A 23,405-nucleotide genomic window follows, 5' to 3' on the forward strand; every position below is an offset into this window, starting at 1 on the left:
ATATTGTTCTTTTATGTATTCTTTAATTTGCCTTTCAAGCTCTTGCTTCAGCATAAGATAAGATATGAACATTCTTTTATAAGATTGAGAATACTTTTTCTATTTGAAGTAATTTAAAACCATGAGCACTATTTTGCAAAGCATTTAATATGTGTAGATTTTAGTGAGATTTCTTTTTCTATCTTTCAGCGACTTGTTGATAGTCAAATGACAAATTGGATTTTATAGCCAGAAAATAAGTTGAAGATATATGAGTTTTCTTTCCAACCTAAAAAGAATTAGATCAGAAGGATGTTTGGCTGAAAAATTATAGCCAAAAGAGTAAATCATATTTAGAAGACGTCAGATTCTAGGCCCTATTACACATAGGTAATGTCCGAATTTTAATTATATTTGTATATTAAAATTATAAAATATCAAGTGTACTTTTCATATATAAAGTACCATATTTATCAAACCAATATTATTTAAGTTTAATATCACATTTTTTAACATGATTACTCATAAAACTATATCTAATTTTAATATACTAAAATGTTGAATATGATTTTTAGTCATTAATTTCACTTGTATTATCACACTTAATAGGAATATGAGGAAAATAAATCTAAAATCTTCTAACTGTTGTTTCATCTATAAAATTTGAGCACAACTACTAATTGTACCATATTTAGCTTTGGCCATAGATAAAGCTATCGAATTTTGTTTTTACTAAATTGTCCAAGAAATTGATAGTGGCCACTAGTACTTTTTCGATCAATTTTACAACGGTTAAAATCCGCATCAACAAAATCAATAAGATCAAAATGGACATTCTTAGGATGCCATAATTTTAAATTTTGAATGCCTAATAAATATTGAAAAATATCTTTAACGACTACTATATGATTTTTTTTTTAAATTTTATAAAGAGGGTAGTATCTAGTTTTTCTCTTGTGAAATAATTATTAAGAAATTTACTTAATCATTCATACCATGCTCTAGGTATTTGTTTTAAACCATAAAATGCTTTTGTAAGTTTAAAAACATCATTCGGAAATTTACGATTTTGAAAACCGGGAGATTGTTCTACATAAACTTCCTCCGAAATATAATCATTTAGAAAAACACTTTTAACATCCATTTGATATAATTAATATTTTTAAAACATGATAATGTAAGTAATATTCTAATTGTTTCAAGTTTAGTTACTGGTGGAGACGTTTCATCAAAATCAATACCTTTTTCTTGATTGAAATATTGGACTACTAATCTAGCTTTATTTTTAATTACAACACCGGATTCGTTTACTTTATTTTAAAAATTCTATTTATTTGGTCTAGGTTCTAAAGTCCAAACTACATTTCTCTCAAATTTATTAAGCTCTTCTTAATAGCTAAAATCTAATTTTTATCAACTTTCGCTTCTTTAAAACATTTTGGCTTTATGTGAGAGAAAAGCAAAATTATTATAAATATTATGAAGTGAAGAGTGAATTTGTATACCTTCCGATGAATTGCCAATGATTAGATCCCTTGGATGATTATGATGATACCTCCGTTCTTTTGATAAGATTTAAGCACCATCTTTATGCTTAGATCCCTTTATCTCTTTGATTAATATTTAAGCTTTCTTCTTGTGAATTTTCACATGTAACTCCTCTTTCTTTATCTTAATTGGTTACTTTCGCTAAACTTTATTCAATATTCATAGCATTATCATCAATTGCAATATTCTTAGAAAAAATATTATTAGATTCATCAAATATAACATGTATAGGTTCTTTCATTACAAGTGTCCTTTTATTGAAAACTCTATACAACTTACTAGATATGGAATATCCAAAAAAAAAAAAAAAATAGTTTCATCCAATTTGGCATCAAATTTACTAAAAATATCTTTTCGTTATTTATAAGACATAACATTTACACCCAAAAGCATTAAAATAACTAATATTTGGTTTTCTTCCTTTCCAAAGCTCATAAGGAGGTTTCTTAAGAATAAGCCTTATCATAGCTCGATTTACGATATAACAAGCTTTATTAACCGCTTCAGTCTAAAAATATTTTAGTAAATCATTTTCACAAAGCATGGTTCTAGCAATTTCTTCAAAAAAACTATTTTTTTCTCTCAATTACATCATTTTGTTGAGGAGTTCTAGTTTATTCCATGTACATTACAAAAACTTTCAAAATCTTTGTTTTCAAATTTTCTGTACAAAAGCATTCAAAGCTTTATCTCTATGAGAAAAAGAACCCAAGTAAATCTAAAATAATTATCAATAATAATAAACCCATATCGTTTTCCACCAATGCTAGGACTTGTGGGACCAAATAAATCCCTATGCAATAATTGTAAAGGTCTTCAAGTAGAAACAATATTTTAGCTTTGAAAGATGATTTTATTTGCTGTCCTTTTTGATATGCATCACAAATGTTATCATTTTCAAATTTAATTTTCAGAAAACCAATAACTAGCTGTCTTTTTGAAAGTTTTAGATCAAATTCATACTAGCATGAGCTTCTATGCCATAAGAAACCATTATCATTTATAGTAAAAAAAACATTTAATATTGAAAGAAGAAACATATTTAAAATTAACAATGTAAATAATTTTATGTCTATATGTAACAAATAAAGTCTTACTATCTTTAATACTTTCTATCGTACAATGAGATTGCTCAAATATATTTTTATTTCCTTTATCACATAATTGACTAATACTCAAAAGATTATGTTTTAATATTTCAACAAATAAAAATTGTTAATAGTAAGAGAATGAATTTTATCGATACTACCAATACTAATAATTTTTTCTTTACTATTGTCTCCAAATGGGACATGCCCTTCATCTTTGGGTGCTAATGTTATGAACTTTGATTCATCTCTAGTCATATGTCTTAAGCATGTACTATTTAAAACCTATATATCTTCCATGTCTTTGGATTTTAAACATACCTATAAAAATAAAAATACTCATTGAAATATGTTACCTACTCTAATTTGAGTCCAAATAGGTTAGCTGTAAAAAAAATTACACATGTTTTTTTTAAACCCGAACCATTTTGGTTCCAACATAAGTAAGGTTATCAGGAACTCAAACATTTTTATTTTCAATATAACTATTGCTTCTAATAGGACATAACCATTATTCATACAATAATAATAAATAATATTATGATTATTTGAAGATGTTGCCTTGACAAACAAGATTTTGTAAATATTTTAATTTTGAGAATAATCATAACCAATGCCAATTTTAATAAGATAGCATCTTTCTTTTCCAAGTGAAGTATTTTTAAATTTTCTTTTCTTTGCACAAACTTGAAAAGTGTGGAAGTTAAATCTTTAATTTTTCTTTTCAAAAATTCAATATCATGCTTGAAATCTTTTGAAGAAGAAATTTTTATTTTTGAAGAAAGTTCTTTGACTTTCTTTTTCAAAACCTCATTTTTATTTTTCATAACTCAATTTTCATGAGAAAGAGAAGAAATAATCTTTCTAAGAGCAACATTTTTTATTCTAATTTTTCTAAATTTATCACGTAATTCCTCAAAATCACTTTACAATTCATCATATGAGAAATGTTTACTAATTGATTCACATACTTTCTTATCTTCTTTTGCCACGAAGCAAAGATTTGCAAGCTCATTATCATTTTCTTCATCAAAGCTACTTGAATTACTTTCACTCTATACCACTACAATAGCCTTCTTGTCCTTTTTGCTTAACTTCTTTAGTTAAGGACAATCGTATATGATATGGCCCGGCTTATTAAATTAATAACAAATAATTTCATTCTTAGTTGCATCTTGTCTTTTTTTTTCGTAGACTTTGCTTTCTTTTATCTAGAAATCTTTTAAATTTCCTTATAAGTAAAGCAAGATCATCATTTTCTTCACTTGATTTGCTAGTGATGAATGATTGAAGAGCCAAGCCTTTCTTTCAATTGCTATCACCATACTCCGGCTTCTAAGCTTGCTCATGAGCCATGAGAAAACCCAAAAGCTTGTCTAAACTAAACTTTATTAGATCTTCTGCATTTTTTATTGCGGTGATTTTTGGTTCCTAACTTTTTGGCAAAAACCTAAGAACCTTTCTTACCATTTCAATATAAGTAAAAGATTTACCAAAATATTTCAAAGCATTAGTAATATTGGTAAACTTAGTAAACATATCAAAAATAGATTCTTCGGAATTTATACTAAATAGTTCATAACTATGCATAAGCATACTATTTTTTGATTCTTTAACTTAATTAGTACCTTCAAGAGTAACTTCTAATCTATTCCAAATTCCTTTAGCTGATTCATATATAGAGATTCTATTGAACTCATTAGGATTTAACGCATAATATAATAGTTCATGGTTTCAGCATTCATATAAATATTCTTTATATCAATTTCATTTCATTCATTTTTGGACTTAATAATAACCTTTCCATCTACAACTATATTTGATATTATAGGACTACTTATAACCTTCCATAACTCATAATTATGGGTTGGATATATATTCTCATTCTAGCCTTCTAATAATTATAATTAGACCCACTAAAAATGAGGTCTATTGGTTAATTGACCTTTGGCAAGAGAGGTTCTTACTATGGTTATCATAATCTACTATAAGATGGTTAAGTCTAAAAATAGAGACATTACTCTGATACCAATTATTAGCTTAACTAGGCAATCAAGCTTGTCACACTAGGTGTGCAGGTGGCTATGGCGTGGGAGCTATTACATTTAAGGTGGCATTAGAGCTTAGATTTACGAATAATCTAGCAAACCATCAAAGATAATAGCAAACCATCAAAGTATTAATTAATTTAGGATTACATGAGTAATTGATCTTTTATGAGTCGAATATTGATTAGTTAAGATAGAAGTATAGGCTATAGTATTGAGGTTATTAAGTTTTGATAAAGATAATTTGGAAAATTTGTATATTGAGAATTTATCTAAGCTACTAATTAATATGAAGAAATATTACTTAATTATCTATTTATGTATTATAAAGAATATGTATTGGGATGTTATAATATTTGGAACATAATATTGGAACGCATGCATGTTCATATGATTTATAAAGTATAGAAATTTATAAACATATTGAAATATTTATTTATGTAAAAGGATCCGATCAATTATTGCCAATACAATTTCTTACTAGATTTGATGTTATTCTAAACAAATATAGCATAGTTTAGATTTTTGATCCAAGAAATATACTTGAGATTAGGAGAAGATCGGAGAAGTATATGTTAGGAGAAGTTACTTTAACCTTTATGTAGATTATAATTATGGATTGTTGTTGGATAAACAACATGTGTTCTAAGTAAAAATAAGATTTATAATGATTTTATATGATAAAAAAGATGCCTCTTAATATTAAAGATGACTATGGACTGTAGATAGAAATAATTTTTTAAATGATTTATATAGTAGAAGATTTTTGTAAATACTTGTGTTAGTAGTTATAAAAGTTTTAATTATGCTAGCAAATGAATAATTTAATAGGGCAATAATAATAGTAGAGGAAAAACGTCTTTTTAAATTTTTAACTTGATGATTACCAAAAAGAATAATGAGCATAAGAAATGTGATATGGATGAGAATGTCAAATTATGAGTGATTATAATAGTAGAGGCTAGATGTACGAATTTGACTAGTGACTTAAAAATTTATTTAGTTTGGAAGGTTCTCACTGTGTGTGTGGATATGAAAGACTAAGAATGAGATGAACCATCTAGTCCACTACTAGGAAGCGCCGTGAGCTTCATCTCATTTCCTCATCTCTTTCCTTCATTTCTCTCTCACTTAGGCTCAATTTCGTTAGAACTAAGCTATTGATTATTTAGGATATATGTCGATGATATATGTATATACTTATTTATAAGAAAAAAAAATATTTTTATTCATATATTATTGAAGATACATTTATATACTCATTCATGATATGCTACAAGTTATTTATTTATATTATCTAATACATGATTTACTTTTTATTTAGCATTACTAATTTGAAGTAAGGTCTATTCAGTGAACTTCTTGCTCATGACTTGCTTTATTTCTATTCTAACTCCATAAATATATAATACCTTATAGTGATAAGTGACATCTAATAGACGTGGGATAGTATAGAAGATAACTTATATAGAAATTGAGTTATACTAATATTGTATATATTCATATTATATTATATTATATTGAATGATGATTTGTATAACACAAATTGGATTATATTTTACACATATATTAATTATAATTTGATGGTTTATTATTAGCTGTGTGGGTCCAGCTAGATTATATAGTGGTCTAGTATAGTTATTATAGGTTTGGATATTTATATGCTAATAGTTTTATTTCAATTGTAGCATGATTTACATCTATAATAGATTATATTAGTACATATTTATCTTAATGTTTTTGGCAATGGAGACAAAAACGCTAAATATTACCACTTATAAGCCACTTTACATCAATGAAAGAACCAGATATTTGGGGTGATGCTACCAAATGATAAGTGGGTTGACAAGCCTGATGAAGTTAGAGAGGCCTTTAGAGAGTTTCTCAGCAATCTTTGGGGCTCGATGGAGGTAGAGCTAAACATGACTTTTAACAAATGGTCAGACCTTCCTATGATTTTGAGTGGAGGGGAGGGCGGGGGGGCGAAACATCTGTTGAGACCTGTAACTATCAATGAAGTAAGGTCTACGCTTTGAAGCCTTCCTTGTGAAAAGGCACCTGCGCCAAATGGGCTATAGGTTGACACTGGATTCTATCCAATTATGAGGAAGGACTTGTGTGAGGCCATCCTTCACTTCTTCAACAAGGCCACCCATTCTAAGCAATGAGGGAATATGTAATAACCCAAGGTTAAAAAAAAAAATTTCTTCACTGCATGGCACGACAGCTTTGTGCCATGCAGTGGCAGCTGGGATGGGTGCCACGCGCCCCAAGCGCTAGCCCAGCCAACCTGGTCAAGCCAGCTGGCGTAGTGGGCCCCTACCGTCGCAGCCTCCATCCCCACCGCCTCTCCCTTTTCTTCCTCTCTCTCTCTCTCTCTCTATTTCTCTTTTGGGCTCTCTCTCACCTTTCTCTCTTTCTCCCTCTCTCAAACACTCTTTCTCTCTCTCTCTCTACCCGCTACCGCCGTCACTCCGTCGGCCTGCCATTGCCGCCGCCACCTCTACTAATGCCGGTGAGCCTCCCTACTTCTCTTTCTCTTTCTCTTTCTCTCTTTGTCTCTCTCTCTCTCTATCTCTCTTCCTCTATTTGTCGGCTTCCTCTCGTGACTGCCAGAGGATTGAGCCGTCGAGGAGAGGCCGCCGCCGAGTGGCCACCAGCGGCCGCACCCCTCCCTCACGGCCCAACCCTCTTCTTCCTTCCGCTTTCTCCTCCTCCTCCTCCTCCTCCTCCTCCTTCTTCTTCTTCTTCTTCTACTTCTTCTTCTTCCCTTCTTTCCTTGGCGCTGGGCTCAGCCTAGCGCCCTTACAGCGCATGGCGCTGGGCTGAGCCCAGCACTATGTATAGTTATTATAAATATAAATATATATATATATATGCATATTTTTTTTATTTCTAATTATATTTGATTATGTTATTAATTATTCAATTAGTTTAGTTAATTTAATGTAATTAATTTGTATAAATTAAATATAATTATATCATAGTTATTAAATAATTCTAATTATATCATGTTTAGCAAAACACCTGCAATATAAATTACTATTTTAATCCTAGGTAGGTAATAGTAATTATTAGGGTTATGTACGTATATTCTTACGTAATTATTTGTAGTAACTTAATTCTTATTTTCTTAATTATCAAGGAGAATAATAGGCAGATAATTATGTTTTAAATACACTATTAAATAATATAATTATGGTTAATAAATAACAAAACAAATATAGAAATGAAGAGTACATAATTACAACAAGAAACTATCATTTTGTCGGGTTAATTTTAATTAATAGAAAGACTGACATATTTGTTATAAATAATTTCAGATCCCGACATCCCTGTTCAAGACCCCGTGGACTTAGCTATCGAGGCTTGATCATTATCGTAGCAGCGTAAACGAGTGGTGGTTTGGTATGATGCAATTTTACTGTTATAATTGTATATCGAGATGATCTCTAGCATGAGTGTGCATGTGATAGACTAGCGGGAGTATGCATGTGTTAGATATATGGTTGGAGACTATATTGCATCATTTTTCTCTTGATTCCTATTCCACCTAAAATTCATGTTATGCATTGACTTGTTATCGTACTGGATATATGCATATGATCTAACATTTAGAAGAAAAGCATGAAATATGATTGATAGGATAGTTGATAGAAAGCGTGAGGATACCTGAGTAGGCGCTAGGGTTAGGAGTGCCTGGAGTGATGATTATGATCGCTGATATGCGATATCTCGTGGCATATGTCCGAGGTCAGTTGAGTCTGTGCGCACAGACAATCGGACACATGCTGTTCGCTAGGGCATATGTGGCGAGTTATCCTCACGAGGTTTCTATCAACTATGTGGGTGTCCGGTTTGGATGGATATTGATACCCTAGCGGGTGGCGGGTATGATTATATTTGAGATACTCTTGCAGGTCGCGGAGTTTGCTCTGAGCCTTCGGACATGATGTTAAGACCGGGTATCGGGTGTTGACTGTGCATAGTGGTCTAGTGTGATGATGGTATACCGAAATGTCGGTAGTGATTATGATATGAAGAATTTCACCTGATTATTGAGTAATTATCATAATTTATATACTATTGCATTTGACATCATGACATAGTCGGCATGCATCATGTGTTATATTTGAGAGAGAGTTATGATGATAGTATAACATGAAGATCTATTTATTCATTGTCAAGGATTATATACTTTTATCAGTTATGACATGTTATCTACTTTTCAATTATGTATTATTGAGAAACATTCATATACTCATTCATGACATAATACTCTTTCTGATTTATATTATCTAGTACTTGATTTATTCTCTGTTTGGCTTCACTAATTCGGGGTAAGGTCTATTCATTGAGCCTTTAGCTCATGACTCTCTTTGTTTTCTCCTTTCCAAAAGCCTAGGTGAACGAGAGGAGCAGGATACTCTCTTAGAGGTCTTGTCGATGAGTAAGGTGTAGAGTGTAGTTAGTGTTATGTGCCAGATGAGTTATCTTATTTGATGTATTAGTGGACATCCTCCAAAGTGTATCTGTATCCTTGTCTTATATTTTAGCAGGTGACTTTGTACTTGTATAATTATGTATATATCACCGTTGTGTATATGTAGTTATGAAAAGCTCTTGATGATGTGTTGTGGTTTGTGTGGGGCCCAAGTAGGGTTATCTGTATGCTGTTGACAGTTAGACTTAAGTTATTCTAAGTTTAAATATTGTGGATAAAATTATGATGTTGCTATAGGTTTATTTGATTGTCAGTAACTAATCAAATGGTTAGGTGCTATGCACGTGCCGTGTGGGCTCGTGCTATGCACGTGTTTAGGATTTGGGTGTTACAGAATATCTTTGTAACCTTGATACCTAAGAATGACAATCCCATGCAAATGAAGAATTATAGATGGATAGCACTTTGCAATGTGGTCTACAAAACCATTACGAAAATATTGGTTGGAAAACTAAAGCATCTCCTCCTTAAGCTAGTAGAGCTAGAACAAGCGGCATTTGTGGCAGGAAGAAGCATCATGGATAATATAATCACAGCTCAAGAAATCACCCAGTCGATGGAAGTTGATCAGCATTTGGCCCTGATGATGCCAACAAAGATTGACATAGAGAAGACATATGATAGAGTCAGCTGGAAGGCGGTGATGGTAATTTTTGTGCACATGAGATTTCCAATGAGTTGGTGCAACTGGATAAAAGTACACATAATGTTATCGTGGGTTGGGCTATTCATCAATGGTGAAGCAACGGAATTGATTGTGCCCCATTAAGGCTTGCACCAAGGCAAGCTCTTGTCTCCCTATATTTTCATTCTAGTGTTTCAGATCCTCTCTAGTTTACTCAATCAGCATAGCAGGGAGGGCCAACTCCATGGGTTCAAAATAGGCGACATCCATCTCTCTCACCTTCTTTACGCTGATGACTTGTTCATTGTAAGGCAAACATCTATCTCTAATGCCCTTTGGATATCTAATTATCTATCTTCTTACGCTACCTACACTAACCAGAAGGTTAACTATAAGAAGTCGAAGATTTTTTTCCGAGCTAGATGAAGTAAGACCAGGTGGAGCCGATTGTCGGATGCTTAGGTTTCGTATAGGCAAGCTACTTTTCATCTACTTCAAGTCTTGATAACAACCCGAATAGTCAAAGTTAGGGAGCACCAAGCTCTCATGGACAGAGTGGTGTGACGTCTAGCAGGATGGAAACGAAATGTGTTGTCCATGGCACGCAGACTCGTTCTCATCAACTCCACAATGATGGCAATTCCTACCTATTGGTTAGGTTGCACCTGTCTGCCTAATACAATCTCGGGAGAGATTACTAAGAATGCTCGGGCCTTCTTATAGGATAAAGGCAAGGGAAGAGGACTTTATCTGATAAACTAGGATGTGGTCACTAGATATAAAGACAAGGGCGCAATGGTAGTAAGGAACCTAAGGTTGGCACAAATTGCTCTTATGCGAAAGCTTGTCTTCAAGGTCTTAAATAATGGTGATAGCCCCTAGGTTAAAATCCTCAAAGCCAAATATGAGGACTTGGACCCATGGACTCAAGGAGACCTGAGCAAAACCTCTTCGCTTTGGCGTGTTATCAAACATATGGCGATAATCTTAAGATTTGGATGTAGGAAATTGAACCCTAGACATCAAGTTTGTCATGGATAAGACAGCCTTGAGTGATCCATTGTGACCTCTTAGATGAGAAATTGAGAGTGGCAGAGCTATGAGATAGAACTGGATGGCGAACGAATTGCCTTATCAGGCTTGGAGGTTGGGACACCATCTCTTATATCCCTATTAGTGACACCACTACTGCTAGCTGATAGATTTGATAGTTGCACCCAAAAGGGTTGGGTTAGCATGACACGTTAACATGATCATCTAACTTGTACACTTAAACGGGTCATGTTAATCCACACGTTAACATGACCCATCTAACTCATTTAATAAATCCTATATAAAATTTAATAGTTACTGATTTATCCTATATAGATGTGTATTATACGAACAAAGTAACCTATTTTCAACTCAAAACACATATAACATTAAAATTACAATTCTAATAATTTACCATAACAAAATTCCATATAGCAAAGTTTAGAGTTTAGAACAAAGTTTTAACTCTTAAATAGTATATCATACAAACAAAATAATATATTTCCAACTCAAAACTCATACAACATCAAAAGGACAATTCTAATAATTCACCAAAACAAAAGTCCATATAACAAAATTGGGAGTTTAGAACAAAGTTCCAACTCTTAAGCCTAAAAAATTGGTGGATGCCGGCATTCGTCCGCAATCCATTCGTCATACTCAAACTGCAAAATTAAGCAAATTTGTTTAAATTTATTTTTGAGAATGCTTGAAATAGCTTAGTCTTACTGCAAGGGTTTATTGATTTCTTCCCATATGCAATGAAACTTCTTAAACTTCAGTTTCGGTATAAGAATAGCACGTGGAAGTTTGATAAGTTATGAGTATATCTTTATGTTGTCCAGCAATTTCCAATTTTGAATAGAAGGCTTTCATATCTTCCATCATTTCTTCTTTTATTGGAAGGTCAATTCTCCCTAATAAAACTCATGCTACCCACTTGCTTTGAAGTTTAAACAAGGGGAAAGGAATCACCTATATCAATGGTCATAATGATGTTAAGACTTATTTTCCTGAGTAAGTTTAGTGAGAAGGAAAACAAAATGGTCTAGAAATAACCTTCCATGGTAACCAAATGAAGGACAGACCTAGAACCAATTCTAGTGGGAAGATGTGCTTATAGAGTGGCCTAACCCGGTTGTCATCCACAATCATGATGTGGTCAGTCTCAAGGAAAGGGAAGTGATACTTGTAATTGATGGAGAAGAATAGAAAAATAAAACATATAAAAAAAGTTAAAACTATTTTTGTATTCTCGAAGTATGATATTTAATGTCTACTTGGGACATTATAAATGACTCTGTTAATACTTGGTAGCTCTAGTAATTGACATAGATATTGCAAGCCAGAATAATATATAAGGATCACTTGTCTAAACAAGCGGAGAGATTAACAAAGAGGGCAAGAGGAGACGACAGCACCGTGGTAGGTGGAGACGGGGAGCGGAGACGTAGTGGCACGCAGCAAAAAGTCGTAGTGGCACACGACAGAAAGTCACAGTGACTGGAGAGTGGAGAGATTAAGAGAGAAGGCAAGAAGAGACGACAGCACCACAATAGGTGAAGACGAAGAGTGGAGACGCGACGGAAGGCGGCAGATGATCGCCGCTAGAGATAGAGACGGGCGCAAAAAAATTTCTCCTTTCAAAAGTTTGAGGCGGCTGGAGAGTGGAGAGAGATTAAGAAAGAGGGTTAGTCGGTTAGTAACTTAGGGTTTTTAGTTATATATATTTATATAAACGGGTTGGTGGGTTGATCCAACCCAACCTGTATACTTAAATGAGTCAAACGGGTCAAAATGGCTTGGTTGTATAAACTTGAACACGACCTATTTATTAAATGGAACCGTCTGCCTACAAGAGTGGAACCGTCTGCCTACAAGAGCTTACCTGCACAGCATACAAAGGGCTGGAAGAGCAATGTGTTATGTGTGGTATCCACTGCGAGACCGTGGATCATCTCTTCTTCACTTGTTGGTTTGCGTAGGAAGTTTGAGAGCTTTTAGGTGCTGAGCATCAAGTGGGGAGTGATGGCTTAGCTGTTTGTAAACAGGAGTGGCTAACGCGAAATGACATGAAGATGGAAAGAGAGACATGTAGATTAAAGCACTAATTGCATCCATGCTATGGGCAATTTGGAGGCAACGAAACTCAAAGGTGTTTGGTGGTCATGTGGGCCACCCCAAGGTGATTTTAATGCAAACAATGATAGGATAGTGGAGTATAAGGAGAGAAGAGAACGTATTCGGTGGATGTCGCTTGTGCACGAATGGATCAAACTCAACATAAATGGTGCATATGAAGAGGGTGCTTGTCAAGATGGAGTTGGGCAGTTATTAGAGATGCAACGGGATCTTTAGTTAAGGCAACATGGGAGCTAGCTCTAGAGGATTCGCCAATCATGTTGGAGGCTTGGGCTCTGAGGCTGGAGCTCAGGCTAGTTGGTAGGAACTCCAAATTGGTTGTAAACAAACTCGTTTGAATTAGCAAGGGTTATACATGGGGAGGCAACGAGCCCTTGCACATCCAAAATTTGATCCTTGAGAGTGTAAGGCAATCATAGATAAAATGAACAAGAGGCAAATCCTGCATAGAAGCGAACAGGTTCGTTGATTGGGCAGCAAAACATGATCGATCTAGTTTTCCTTTGTATGGAGACCGAGGGACCCATTAAACCCAGATTTTTGTAATCTTTATTTCTTTGGACTCCACCTATACGCAAGGCAGGTGCGTCAGCTGAATACAGCTCACTGATTTTCAAAAATAAAAGAAAAAGAAAAAGAAAAAAAGAGACTTTGAATCGAGTCGTAGTCGGAAATAAGCTCGATCTCGACCGGGAGCTCGGTTCGTTTACACCCATTAACTGGAAAGTCGGATTTCTAATCCGAGTCGGATTTGGATTTCTAATCCGAATCAGATTCCCGAAACCTATTCCTATTTATATGGGAGAAGAGAAGTGCAGAAGAAAAAAAAAAAAAAAAAAGCTAGGACTAGAGACGGACAAAGAGAAGGATTCATGGCGAACGGGAACAGCGAATTTTCAGGTCAACCCAAATCTCCCGAATTGAGAGAGGAAGACGGGAGATCTCCGGCGGCAGCGCCGTCAAATCAGCTGTCGAGGGAGCAGCGGGAGGCGATTCGGTTGTCGTTGGTGAAGAGGAAGAAGGACTTTAAGCAGATGGAGAGGGTGAGGGGGAGATGGATCAACGTGCTCGAGGGGCTCGAACTCCACACCGGCGTTTTCAGCGCCGTCGAGCAGCAGAAGATTGTGGATTGCGTATATGATATGCAGGAGGAGGGGAGACGGGGCAGGCTGAGAGGTATTGTCTTGGCTTCTCTTCTCTTTTAAATTCTCACATTTTCCTTGTGCTTTCCACAGCTTAGTTTGTATGGATAAAAATTAGGTTAGCGGAATTCAACTGCATTTTGTGATAAGAAGGAAGATTAGGTTAGCCAAATACAACCAGGATGTTGAAATAGGATGGATCTTGTAATTATAGTTCAGAAGGAAGAAGATTAACTGCAACATAATGATAGACGAAATATGCAGTCTACTTTTAATGTTGTACATTACTGATAGTCAATTGCTGCCTGCGAAGTAACTTGGATTCACAATTGTTTTTTCAAGAGCGGACTTATTCGGAGCCACATAAATGGATGCGAGGAAAAGGGCGGGTCACGCTACAATTCGGCTGCTGCTATAACTATGCAGTGGTAAGTCTTTTATATAGTTTGGATATCTTATAACTAGTCTGGTATTGACATGAAATTTATATGCAGGACAAAAGGGGAAACCCTCCTGGTATAATTAGAGATGAGGAAGTTGATCCTATTCCTCCCTTGCTAAAAATGATGATTAAGAGGATGGTAGCGTGGCATGTTCTTCCACCCACCTGCGTCCCCAACAGCTGCATCATAAACATCTACGATAGAGATGACTGCATCCCTCCACATATCGACCATCATGATTTTGTGAGGCCATTCTGCACAGTCTCATTTTTATCGGAATGCAACATTTTATTCGGGACAGAGCTAAAAGTAGTTGGGCCGGGAGAATTTGCTGGCTCTGCTTCTATACCTTTACCGCTTGGGTATGTATATTGATCAGTTTTCCAGTTACCATTAATGTTTATTTACTACTCTTTCTTGATACTGCACTTACATTTTAGCATCGATCGACATAGTTCATTTACTTATTTCTTTCTTGCAGATCTGTGCTTATATTGAAGGGCAATGGTGCAGATGTGGCAAAGCACTGTATACCTGCTGTACCATCCAAAAGGTTTTACTTGCAAGAGTTCGATGCAGCATCTCTTTTCTTAATTTTATCAATTGTTTGGAGTTTTTACATTATATTTTCCTGTATACAGGATCTCTATTACATTTAGAAAGATGGACGACAGCAAACTTCCATATGGATACATGCCTGACCCAGAACTGCAAAATCTTCGACCCCTACCATATCCATCAACGGTAACTCCAGTGAAATTGGTAGGAAGACAGGCATCTCCGGTGAAGCAAGAGTCTATTCCACCAGTACAAACCCAGGAAATAAATACACATCTTTTGGAGCAGAAGCAGAAGGGATCTCTGGTGCAACAAGAGACTGATATTCGGTCAGCACAAATTCAGCAGAACAATATAAAATTGAGAGAGCAAAAGTTGAAGCAAAGCCCCCAAATTTATGCTGATAGAAGACCCTCTGACTCCACCTTCAGTTCAGATGATTTCCCTCCACTTGGTTCTAGCTCGGGGAGCAGTAGTCGGAGCAGATCAAATGGCACTTCGAGGCATTTACGCCGGAATTGAACTTGACATGAATGTACTGTTTGAGTTATTGTTCTTTGTTAGGTTTCTTATTCAATTTTGTATTCTTGTCCCAGATGTAAGCTATCCTGAATATAGGTCTTGGTTGCCATTGAGTTGCACATTCTTTTGTTTGGCAGGAACCCTTATTTAGTTGTACCAGTTATTAATATCATACTTCCGTTTTTCCCATCTTGTAAAAATTATTACATTGCCTCCTTGGTTATTAAGGTGTAACAACAGAGATTCAGACTGTTGGAAATCTCTCAAAACATGATTTATCCTTCAATGGTGATGAGAGCAAATATGATATCAAGATATCAATTTTTGTCAATTAAAGATGAAATGTTTTGGTATACACTAAAGTAAAACAGTTGAATGCTGTCTGTGATGCCATCATAATGTCCAGCAGTCAAGATTATAGAGAACTAATTACAACTTTACAATTAATGGGAGAATAGTAAGACTCTAACATTTAATCAGGAGTATGTAGAGCTGCCCCAGACTGGAACTTCAGGTAAGCATCTTCAGTTGAAAGGAAAGGTATCAAGAGAACAAATTTTTGAGAAGGGACACTAGTATGACTGAAGAATACTAGTACTAATTTTAGATATATGGTTAGAGGGAGAAGCCTCACTCATCAGGTCCAAAATCATCATCGGAGGCACTCTCCAGAAAGGAGCCGAGAGATTTGCGTAACATGCTGAAAGATTTGTCATCCTGCGTCAAGAAATACAGAATGGGATTATGGTTTGTAAAACAGTAAGGAAATATTAAATCTAGAAACTTGAAGATGCATCACACGCACCAGCATGAGAATAGTCTAAGACTGCCCAAAGTTTTACTTACATGCTGAGCTTCAAGCAAACTAGTAAAACCCCGTAGGCTACTCAAGACATTTTTTAAATTCCATTACCTGCTTCTTCTTTCTAAGAGATTCTTCAGCATTTCCTATCTTTTGTGCGCTGACTCTCTCAAGTTCAGACAGAGTAGTCTTTTCCTTCTTCCCTGCCCAATCATAAAACCACGAATTCAGCATCTACCAAGACTTAAGAGTAGTACGAATTCCCACAAGATAGGAACAAGTCTGTCACTCAACGCTGTTGTTCATATCGGGCAAATAACTTTTCCTTTTCATCTTCAAATTTGGAAAACAATTCTGAAAAACATAGGAAATTAGTGGTTAGTTCTTCAAAGTTGAATCATAATTATGCCTTGCCCACTAAGTACTTCACAAATTTCATGAATTTGCAAAAAGCTCCTTAGTTTTCTGAAAATTTGGATAACTTAGCAAACAGTAATTTGCAGAGGATTTTAACAGAGGCATGAGAAAAGAGTCGTGAATTAAGCACCAATCTTCCACGGCTCACATCTATCTGCATGAGTGACAAGAAAATATGTTCCAGGCAAGAAGACTCATCTTATACAAAATGTGCCTGTTTTAGACAAGATGACACACACGAAGAGAACTAAATGGTCATGATATATTTGCATAACTAAATAATATTTTACAATTAAAAAATAAATGAAAAATTAACATACTCCAAAAAAGGTGAGGACATTATCTGCAAGATAAATCTACCTCATGCAAAATGACATTAACACAGTAAGTATCATAAATACTTCAAATGTGAGAAACACATTGCTTTAGGTAATGGAAATATATATGATGCTCTTTCTCTGACATAAACCTGGATGTACCTTTAAAGGTCTGTAAAAAAGTTGCTTTCTCCTTGCAAAACTTGTCATGTGATGCCTGAAACTTAGTGAACTCATTCTTCAAAGACAATTCACACTGCATATCATGCAGATTAGAGGTCATCAAAATAAATCAAATGAAAGGGCAACATCTCTTGTTACTAAAAAATTCAAGGAATATATTTCTAAGACCTCTTTGGAACTCTTTGATAAGGCCTTTAGAAAACTCTGCCTGCCCATGGAACAGAGTAGCAGTAGTTAGAGTTGCTTGCTTATTGTAGAATAAATGAGAATTTGAAATTTCTTTAATAACTTCAGCCCTTTTTAGTGATATTATGAGACAATCTACAAAAATCAAATAGGAAAGTACCTACCGACGCTTAAAGAACAATAACAAAATTTCATGCATTGTACAACATTTAACATATATTAAATTCTTAGAAGAATTTAAACTATAAAGAGATGCTTTATACTAGTAAATAACTACATAAATCAACTTATAAAAAAAGATGAACTGTTCCTTCTTACCTTTCCTTGTCAAACTTTGACTTGGTATCATCCAACATTGTTCGAATCTCTGCTGCAACACTGTTGTTTAGGTAACTATCAGAAACTTATAATCTCAGCAGAGTCAGTACGTTCTACTTTACGAGATAATGATCATGCTTCTGTAATATTTACACTAATTTAATAAGAAACAACAGAACCCAGCATGGGAATCTAATAAGGTCCATTTGACATGCACCATTTCACACATCATGATGCAGATATATAATTTGTTTACACCAAATGTCTAACAGCATCTCCCCACAGGTTTTGAGTAAATAATCCAGAGAATTCAACATAGAATGCTAGCTCAACAATAATAATTCTATATGCCAAATTATAGGATTAAGTAATTCTCACATAGAACTAACAGATCAAATGATAACGTCCACGAAATGGGGTGGAATGCTTAGATTTCATCAGAAGTGGCAAGGATTCACCTCCCAATCGTCTCCTCGTTCTTCTTCTGCCCGTCTTTCTGAGCCTTTTCCCTGATCTGCTGCAACGCCGAGATGATCCCTTTGATATCACTGAGATCATCACCATTTCAGAGCGATTTCATTCACCGATTCCAAGAACTAGAAATCCCGATCGAGATAAGTAGAAATTGAATGTAATAGACGAAGAGAGGAACTAGTTTCCTACCTGGATAGATCGAGATCTGCGTCGAAATCGGCGATTCCTCGATGCTGCTTCTTCTCGGATCTGAAGGATTCCAAGTCCTTCCCTCGTCGCTTGCTGCTTCCTTTGGCTGCCGACATCGGAGATCAAACTGAGATCGGGATGCCGAGATCCAGATCTGATCGAAGGATTCGAAATCACGAAGAGAAGTTTCGGTTCGTCTAGTCTCTCTCTCTCTCTCTCTCTCTCTCTCTCTCTCTCTCTCTCTCTCTCTCTCTCTCCCTCCCTGTATATATTGTGGCGCGCAATTCGAATTTTAAGCTTTAGACGGTGTTAATATTATTCCTCAGATATTCAGCTAGCGCCGTTGTGTTGCCTTTTGAATCTAGGCGTATTATCGTCCAAACAAGTAAAGTTCAAATCAATACGAGATTATGAGGGCTTTTCATGAGTTGCATAGGTCACGAACTGTCATAAGGTGGGATTAGAGGTGGTCAATTGGCCCAACCTGCTCACACCCGACTCAAACCCTCCAAGTCCATACCGGGCTAAGCGTGAGCTGAACCTGATTTGGCCTAGCCTAGCTCGAGCCCAAAAAAGCGATGGGCGATACAAGCTAGGCCTTTGCCCACCTGACCCAACCTGAAAACCTGATTGAAAAGCATAGCTTATCAACTCCTTTAAATTCACCCTCAATCTTCCATTCTTCATTTCTTCCTTAACAAGGTTACGATCTCCCCAATGTCAACGCAGATCGCCCCCCATTCTTTTTCTGCCATCTATAGCAAAGCTATGATCTCCCACTTCCTCACCACCGAATGGTCTTCCGAACTCCGATCTCTCCACCATCGAGGAGACCTCTTCTTTCTATATTGCGATTCTTGATTTAGATACACAGTGGACATAATTAAACTGCTTCAAATTATATTATTTTATGTTTCTGTTTAGTAAAATAAAATAACTTTTGGCAAGTGCGTTAGAACGCAAGTGGATAGCGTTCAAATGTCTAATTTGCATTCGCACATCTAGAGCACAGTTTTTGACCGTTCGAACGCCTGATTCGCGTTTTTTGGGCCTTCGAACGCGATCAGGGGCATTCGAACGCACAACAAATAGGTTGAGTCATAATAAGATTTGTTTAGAATTTTTGGATGATTGTCTAGCCTCTAAATATGTGAAAAACTAGCCAACTTGGAACGATTGATTATTGGGACTTGTTTTGTATCTTGAGCCCATTTCTCCTTTCTCTTTCCTCCTCTTCGGAATCCAACTCGAGCTCTCATATACGGTCGAAGTTAATCCTCCATCGCTTCTTCCTCCTCTCTTCAGCAACCAGCCATACTTAGAAACTCCTTTCATCCACCTCACCTTGTTCAAAGCACTAACATATCCACCATACCCATAATCATCTCCCATAACCCTAACCACATAATCTACGTCCATCCTACCACCTCCTAACCTTTGGTCATTTTTTTCTTCATAACTTTCTTTCAATTAGCCCGATTGACGAGATTCTAGTTGCTTGAATTTCTAACTTCTAGAAGAATAACATATTCTAATCTTATATTATTCCAACGATTGAATCAATCTGTATTTCCTTTGCACATTCTATATTGAGTTCTGTTTAGATTAACAAATTGGATAGATAATTATCTTCACCAAAGGCGACTGTAACATTCTCCTTCCACCCAAGCTCTTATCCATCCTCCGGGAAGGCCTTCCTGTCGCCGCTGGCTTCCCCAACTGGAAATCCTCCTCGTCACCATAGCTTAGGCTCTTGCAATCCCTCCCTTTGTCCAACCTTGCTGCATCTGCTTCTCATGGCCATTAACATCGTTGGATTTGGAGGTTAGAGGAGTTGAGGAGGAAGAGGGTCGCCACCTTCGGGTTTCAACCAAACCCCCTTGGTTGTAGTCTTATAGGCTTGTAGTAGCTCTTCCATGGTTGTGTACCCATTTGGAGAAACCGGGGAAGATGAACACAATAGAGCCCAATCCACCTGTTAAGCCCAACCTAGCTCAAATCTGACTCGAACCCGCTCTTTCACGGATTGGTAGGCAGTAAAAGGCTAGACTATTCTAGCCCAGCTCAAACCCAGCCCAGCCTGACCCACTCTTAGGCAGGCTGGCGAACACAATCCTCAGCCTAGTTGGCCAAGTAGGCCCAAGTCAAACCCAACCCAACCAGCTGGATGATCTCCTCTAAGTGGAATACAGTCACAAAAAGATGAGAGCTTTTAGTCTCATGGCTTAGGTGTGAAAAATTTCTAACATCATCTATTAAGTGATTTAAAATACAATTAAATATTATATATATATATATACATATATATTAACTAAATAATAAATAAAGAGCTCAATGCATTGTAGTGCACTGCGCTCTTAGCTCATATGTGGAACTTATATATTTGGTGATATTTGGTTATGCTCTGAGGGTCTCAACGAGATGTTCTAAGGGTTATATTTTTATTACAAATTAATTAGCAAAAGTAAATATATGCTAAATTTAAATAATTAGGGAATAAAAGAAAATAATATAGATGAATATTAAAGAGATATTACTCAGCTCCCGTCCACTTTACGAATAACGAAAGTCTTTATTTTAAAATACAACCTCTTATTTTAAAATAAGAGCTAAATAAGAATAAAAATACTATTCATCAATATTAATATTTTATATCATACACTAACCCAATTAGTAATTAACCCTTGATTTAACTACAACACCTCTCAAATATCTTATTTTAATTTATTTCTAATCTCTAAAATTTTAGGGGTTCATGACACCCTGTTGACTCATATGGCTCTGTCTCCGCTAACAATTTAAAATTAATTAAACTGACTGATAATATTGCTTATGAAGAGTGTATAATAAAGTCTAAAGATGAAAAACGCATTTTAATTTTGGAGTGCGAATCGCGTGTTAGGTGGTTGTATTATTACTCACTTGGCAATTTATAAATCTTTTAATAAATCGGAGTATATATGGCTAAATTATAGAACACTCATTTCTTTCATTGAAATGAAGTTTGCCAACTCTCAATAGCAAATATCCTTTGAAAATTTTGGAAGATGCACAATCTTAAATATTATGTTGGTGAACAAACTGGAGCTTTTATTATATTGCACAAATGAATCTTAACAAAGTCCTGAATATTGTAAGTGTTTCAATCATATTCATACCAATCCACTTAAGAAATTTTATTAGCTTTGTAGACAATCTCTCCACCTAAGTAGGTAAAATTAAATGTTAACAATATAATAATTGTGATTTTATATCTAGTGATAATAACGACTAAAATAAGGTTGCATAAAATATACATATAATACTTCCTTGTGGCTATGCTTAATTTTAAGTTAGTTCTGTAAAATTTAAGTAGCTAATATATTTTTATGTATTTTGAGAAACTAAATGGTAGAATTTATTTTTGATAATTCATAAGTCTAAATGCTAGACATAGGGTGGACAAAAGACTAGTCGCCTTTTAATACAAAGGTAATTAAGTCTCACTAAGTTTTAGCCAACATATTAAACCAACTAGTCTAGGCTTCATCAAATCGTAGCCCCGTCAAGCTATTGCTTCAAATTAAACGTTGTCGCATCGCTTAAAGTCAGATTGCCGAGCTACTCCTCCAAGCCACCACACTATCAAGACGAATTTGAGCCGAGCTATAAACCATCAAACAGTTTTCTCCATAAATTAGTCAGAGTTACAGTCAACTCTATGACCTCTTTGGTTGTAGGAGAGGTACTAGCTTTTCTAAAGTTTTTTTTAAAGAAAACAATATTATATTAAGTTATAAAGTGGGTATAAAAGTTTCCACTAAAATCGAAGATAAAAAATGAACAAGTTCAAAAAGAAATCCCTATCCCAAGTAATCCGAAGCCAAGGCTTCTTTCTATTTTTACAAGCCAATTCGCAATAAGATTAGCTTAATGAGATGTATGAGTAACTTTACGATTTTTCCAAATTACTAGTTAGGTTTTTAATATCATCAATGTTAGAGGCAATAGACCAAAGAGGCTGTTGACCATCTTTCAAAATGTTAATCAGGTTCTTTGAGTCAGACTCGAGCTAGACTTTAGCGTATTCCCTTTGGACTGTGCAAATTAGAGCTTCCTTCATTGCTATTTGCTTCTATAGTGAGCATCGATTTGTATGGTCCATATCTGCACCCTGCAAGGATTGGATGACTATTAGTTTGTCGGATTATAAAACCATCCTCACTAGCCTCCGATCTATTCACAAAAGAGCCATCTGATTTGACTTTGACCCACCCAAGACCTAGAGGGTCCCATTGAACAGAGTTGGGGATGGGACTAAGCTTCATTTTTCGGATGTATAGGTGATTATGATATTTATTATTTAGAGACAACGTTCGGAGCCAAACATTACTAAGTTTCTTCCTCTCATTAGAGAAGGTAATTCTATTTCTCAGCTTCCATATTTGCCACAAAAAAATCGCACATCATCCCTGAACCTAGGCGTTATCTAGATTCAATTACCCACCACCCAACTGCATCCAGAAACTATTCGACCATTTCTCCTCAAGGCTGACACGGTTGTCCAAATGAGTTTTCATAAGGTCCCAAAGGGATGAGGTGACTCTACACTCAAAGAAGAGATAGTCTATGTTCCGATTGCAAGAGAGCAAATCAGACAAAATCATCCGACGATATTTTAAGGAAGATAAGTAGGCTTTGGTCGGCAGGTAGCCCCAAGCCATCTTCCACAAGAACACTTTGATTTCAAGTGGGACCAAGAGGGGCCAGATTTTTCTCCAACCATCTCAGTGGTGAGATAGCTCATTAGAAGGTTTATAGAATGTATATATTGACTTGGACGAGGAATAGCCAGTAGGGTGGGACCTCAAGATCCAAAAGTTCTCATCATTCCGAAAAGGAGATTGAT

The 23,405-nt window shown here is 35.5% G+C and overlaps 2 protein-coding genes across 3 annotated transcripts; one reads left to right on the top strand and one right to left on the bottom strand.

Annotated features, from left to right (window-relative positions):
* The first annotated feature begins 13,805 nt into the window (after positions 1-13,805).
* LOC140771592 (RNA demethylase ALKBH9B-like) lies at positions 13,806-15,831 on the top strand. The gene is made up of 5 exons (XM_073113145.1): positions 13,806-14,142; positions 14,451-14,536; positions 14,603-14,913; positions 15,033-15,104; positions 15,193-15,831. Exons 1-5 carry the CDS (start codon positions 13,839-13,841, stop codon positions 15,629-15,631), a joined length of 1,212 nt encoding a protein of 403 aa, XP_072969246.1. The 5' UTR covers positions 13,806-13,838; the 3' UTR covers positions 15,632-15,831.
* A 104-nt stretch (positions 15,832-15,935) lies between these two features.
* Positions 15,936-18,814, bottom strand: LOC140771593 (uncharacterized). 2 transcript variants are annotated; one of them, XM_073113147.1, is made up of 8 exons: positions 18,518-18,811; positions 18,313-18,402; positions 17,855-17,914; positions 17,519-17,558; positions 17,330-17,423; positions 16,728-16,787; positions 16,545-16,636; positions 15,936-16,348 (listed from the first exon to the last, which is right to left on the bottom strand). In XM_073113147.1, exons 1-8 carry the CDS (start codon positions 18,631-18,633, stop codon positions 16,262-16,264), a joined length of 639 nt encoding a protein of 212 aa, XP_072969248.1. In that variant the 5' UTR covers positions 18,634-18,811; the 3' UTR covers positions 15,936-16,261. The 2 variants fall into 2 exon arrangements, with proteins under 2 accessions (XP_072969248.1, XP_072969249.1); XM_073113148.1 differs by lacking the exon at positions 16,728-16,787 and having other exon boundaries at positions 18,518-18,814.
* Between the last annotated feature and the right edge of the window lie 4,591 nt (positions 18,815-23,405).

This window comes from Typha angustifolia, chromosome 12 (genome assembly GCF_048772165.1).
Source record: "Typha angustifolia cultivar Huaian chromosome 12, ASM4877216v1, whole genome shotgun sequence".
Taxonomy (NCBI): domain Eukaryota; kingdom Viridiplantae; phylum Streptophyta; class Magnoliopsida; order Poales; family Typhaceae; genus Typha; species Typha angustifolia.

Coding starts and splice junctions, on each gene's coding strand:
- LOC140771593 (XM_073113147.1), bottom strand. CDS start 18,633: ATGTCGGCAGCCAAAGGAAGCAGCAAGCGACGAGGGAAGGACTTGGAA. Junction 18,403..18,517: donor GCAGATCTCGATCTATCCAG/GTAGGAAACTAG, acceptor TGATGATCTCAG/TGATATCAAAGGGATCATCT. Junction 16,349..16,544: donor CTCTTAGAAAGAAGAAGCAG/GTAATGGAATTT, acceptor TTCTTGACGCAG/GATGACAAATCTTTCAGCAT.
- LOC140771592 (XM_073113145.1), top strand. CDS start 13,839: ATGGCGAACGGGAACAGCGAATTTTCAGGTCAACCCAAATCTCCCGAA. Junction 14,537..14,602: donor GCTGCTATAACTATGCAGTG/GTAAGTCTTTTA, acceptor ATTTATATGCAG/GACAAAAGGGGAAACCCTCC. Junction 15,105..15,192: donor CCTGCTGTACCATCCAAAAG/GTTTTACTTGCA, acceptor TCCTGTATACAG/GATCTCTATTACATTTAGAA.